General features: G+C 54.3%; 1 protein-coding gene across 1 annotated transcript in view; it reads left to right on the forward strand.

Moving 5' to 3' along the window:
* Positions 1-4,154, forward strand: part of GLP1R (glucagon like peptide 1 receptor) — a 41,981-nt gene that overhangs the window by 16,573 nt on the left and 21,254 nt on the right. Inside the window, exon 6 of the mRNA XM_077760785.1 lies at positions 57-164. Within this exon, the coding sequence (XP_077616911.1) occupies positions 57-164 (108 nt within the window). The remainder of the gene's footprint in view (positions 1-56; positions 165-4,154) is intronic.

Raw genomic sequence — 4,154 nt, forward strand, 5'->3', positions numbered from 1 at the left:
CGAGTGGGGGGGGGCGGGGAGGGGGGTGCCTCAGAGACTGTTCCTCCTACGCCCAGGCCTGTTTTGCAATCGGACCTTCGATGAGTATGCCTGCTGGCCAGACGGGCTGCCAGGCTCCTTCGTGAATGTCAGCTGCCCCTGGTACCTGCCCTGGGCAAGCAGTGGTAAGTCCTCTCTCCTCTTCCGCGTGAGGAAGTCCTCTCTCCTCTTCCTCTCTCCTTCCCCAGGAGGCTGGGGGTGGGGGGTGGGGGTTGGACCTGGAGGGAGCACACTGCTGCTCTTCTGCCGAGACACAGCCCTCCCCATCCCAGAAGGTCTTTAGGCCTTCTAATGGGTGGTCTCCCGGTCCTTTCTCTGGGGGATGCAGTGGGAGGTATCAGGTGTAACCTAGGCTAGGGCCTGTGCTGGCACATGATGGGGAGAGGGTAGAGTGTGGGGTTTCAGCCCCTGACTTAAGAGAGAAAGGTAAGCCCCCTCCATCCACTAGTCAGGAAGGGAGCCAGGTAGGAACAGACCTCGGGTTGAGAGATTAGACGGTGACATCGCTACTCTGGGTATGTGTATGTGTGTATGTATGTGCATGTGATGTGTGTTTGTGGGTGCCCCATACCTGGTAGTGGTACCTGGCCACCTCCTGACTCCTCAGAGGCTCACTGGTCAGATGAACACAGATGGGACTAGTCATCAGGGTGCTGGTGGGCTTGTCCCTCCCCAGAGGGCTTCCCTCCCTAGATCACCTGCAGGGACACCCTGCACGGGAAAGTTGTGTCTGGGTAGGTGGGAGGGTTGTTGGAGTGCAGGGACCTACAGAGCCTGCAGAGGGCGCTCTGCTTGGAGGGGTAGCTAATGTACCCCCACGGCTACTACCCATCTATCCCAGGCACCAAGGGAGGCTAACAGGAGACAAGCACCCTGGCCTCAAAGAGCTCATAGTCTCAGTAAGGGCAGAAAAAAACACTCGTAATAATGTAAGCTAATATTTACTGACTACTTACATGCCAAGTCTTGCCTTAAAAGCAGAGTATTCATTTACTCTTTACAACTACCCTATGGTCATACTTGTTGTACAGATAAGGAAACAGGCCCCAGAAAGTTTCAGCCACTTGCTCCAATTGATGTGATAAGTGGTAGAGCCAGGATTTGAACCCAGTCTGTGCTCTTAACCACTGTGCCTAGAAGGGGCCTTCAAGCAGAAACCAACCCAAAAGCAAGTGTGAGAATTAGATCATACTATGGAAGCCAGCAGTCTTCCTGGAGGAGGCAGCCCCTTGTTGGAACATCAGGCATGCTGGGAAAGCCTGGCGTGTGGACATGACCTCAGAACGAAGGACTGAGGTCAGATGAACCCCAGGCAAGGGGTGCTAAGGAGGCTCTTTCCTTCTCTGCCCTCCCAGGACACCCACCTCACCCTGAGGTGGGCAGGGAGAGCATGCACCTGGTAAGCCGCAGAGTGGATCAGTGCCCCCTCACACAGCACTTCTGTCACCTGTTGTAAGCACTTTACATACCTACACTCGGTTCATCCTCACAGTGTTACCCCATGAGCAAGTGCTCTCATTTTATAGAGGAGGAAACTGAGGCACAGAGATGTGATGTGCCTTTTCCAAGCCCACAAGCTAGTAAGTAGTGGACCCAGGAATCAGTTCTGGAGTCTGGTTGAGAGTGCGTTTCACTGCTACATCAGGCTTCCTTGAGTGTGCCTACATGCATGCGTGTGCACATGTGTGCATGTTCCTGTGTGCGTGGCTCTGGGCATGATGACAGGTGGGTGGCCTGGGCCTCTGCTGGCTGGGCACACTCCAAGGGAGGGCCCTCTCCCTACAAATGAAAAAGTTGAGTCCTACAGTCTAATGGTCCCTCTTGCTAATGTGTGAGTGGCTGTGTGAGCCTCAGTGGATCCCCAAACCTCTTTGCGCCTCGGCTTGCTTGCCCATCTGGGAAATGGGATGAATCAGGAGATAAGGGCCCTTGGGGGGGTTCTTGAAGAATGGTTGCTATTAATGCTTATCTCCCTGCTTATCTCCCCCACCTCCCCAAATACACAGACTTTTCCTGCCTCTGAGAGGTTTGGACTGGCCACTTGGCCAGCCTGGCCTGGACCTCTAGACCCCAGGGAGCCGGGCCCAGGACAGGGCCCATCACTCAACACTAAGCTGCCCCTAGCTCTGCCTGCCTCTTGTGGCTCCATCCATCACCTTTAATTTTATTTGAGCAGGAAATAGGTCCTGGTGGTGCCCGTTGATGAGTGAGCACAGTTTTATTGCTTTCTCCACGAAGATATTGGCCACTGCATAGGCCTCCTGCCAGCCCCCGCCCACTCCCGACTCACCGAGCTAATTCACTCCCTTTCCTGACACTCAGGATCACCGACTCTCCCCTCCCTGAGTTCGGGACCTGCGGAGAGACCCTCCGTGGGCTCCCACAGCATAATTGCGGTCTCTGGCTTGTCCTTGTGGTCCCCGTGGCAGAGGCTGGCACCGGGACTTCCCTGACACCCACCCAGGGCACGTGGAAGCAGGAAAGGGGCAGCACTGGAGCTTTCTTGGGCTGATCAAGGGAACAGCCTTCAGAGAGACTTCAGAGTGTGAGTGAGTGGGGCTGTGGGTGGCGAGAAGCACAGGGGTGTTGCCGACAGGGTCCTGGAAGAAAACACACCCAGCTGGGAATTTGAAGAGAATTTAATGGAAGGGTCACTTACAGGGGTGGGCAGGGCTCAGGGGCCAGTGAGGTGTAAAAATCACCAAGGACTTTTTTTTTTTTTTTAATATTTTTATTTTATTTCTAGGAGAGAGAGAGAGAGACAGTGTGAGCAGGGGAGGGTCAGAGAGAGGGAGTCACAGACTGAAAGATACAGACTCTGAAATAGGCCCCAGGCTCTGAGCTGGCAGTCAGCACAGAGCCCGACGCGGGGCTCGAACCCACGAACCGCGAGATCATGACCCAAGCGAAAGCCGGACGCTTAACCGACTAAGCCACCCAGGCGCCCCAAGCACCAAGGACTTTTAAGAGGGGCAAGGAAGCTTTAGGATTCCTAGACCTGAGTGGAGCGGGAATGGGCGGCCACCCAGAGGGGCTGCGGCCACAGAGGGGGACCCCTTACCTTTTACTTGTGCCTCCTATTGGCCAAACTCATAGAGGGCAGGGAGCCCATGTGATGCTGTTCACAGGGGGTGCAGAGCAGGGCAGAGGAATGTGTGACTAGAGAAAGAATCAAATTTAAAACAGTTACCAGACACTCGGCTTAGATCTATGTCAGGAGATAGGGGTACTAAAGAGATCTCAGGAGTGTAATTGTATGTGCTGGGGAGAAGAAGTGACCCCTCACCGTGGGACTGAAGAGGTCAGCTTTGGGGAGAAGGGCTGACCCCTCACCACGGGGCTGAAGAGGTCAGCTCAGCGGCCCAGGAAGTGGTGCTGAGGGAGGTCAGAGCCACCTCTTTTGCCTGGGGCGCGGCATCAGGAAGGCTTCCAGAGAGAAGTGACGTCAGAGCCAGGCCTGAAACAAAATGGAGATGGAGAAAGGGGAAGAAGGGGGAAGCAGGACCCTCCAGGAAGGGGGGAACATCCAGGCATCACCTTGAAGATGGGGCCAGGCCTCAGAACCACACAGCATCCCAGGGACAGGATGCCCTCAGATGTCCTTGAATTCTGAGCCCTCTAATTCAGAATTTGGGACTCCAGAGGGCAGAAGCAGATGAGTCAGGAAAGGAACGTGTTCGAATGAGATGCCGGGTGTCAATAAGACTTCGTAAACCAGAGGCTTGAGTGGTTTCCGAGAGCCTGTTGCTGCCTGAGGGCCATCCAACAGCCTCATTTACCCACAAACAGCTGATCTGCTCATTACAAATCATTCTGGTCTCATTAGCTGCACCCCCTCCTGATCTGTACCTGTTAGTTTAGTTCTCATTATATGAGAGTCATAAAATGCTTTTAAAATGGCCTATAACTCACAATTCTCGGAAACTCTGACAGGTGCCTCCCTTGAGTAATGTTGAGCCCAGGAGTTTTCACAGCAGGCCAGCGGTGCTACAGAGAGACCGAGGCTGGAACTTGGCCCTGGAGTTGTGGCTGGGGTGGTGTCCTGAGCTCCAGCCCCAGCCTCAGTGGCGGAGGGGCTTTTTTTTTTTTTTTTTTTTTTTTTTTTTTCAGTCTGT

The sequence above is a fragment of the Crocuta crocuta genome, unplaced genomic scaffold, assembly GCF_008692635.1.
Source record: "Crocuta crocuta isolate KB4526 unplaced genomic scaffold, BGI_CrCroc_1.0 scaffold826, whole genome shotgun sequence".
NCBI classification, from domain to species: domain Eukaryota; kingdom Metazoa; phylum Chordata; class Mammalia; order Carnivora; family Hyaenidae; genus Crocuta; species Crocuta crocuta.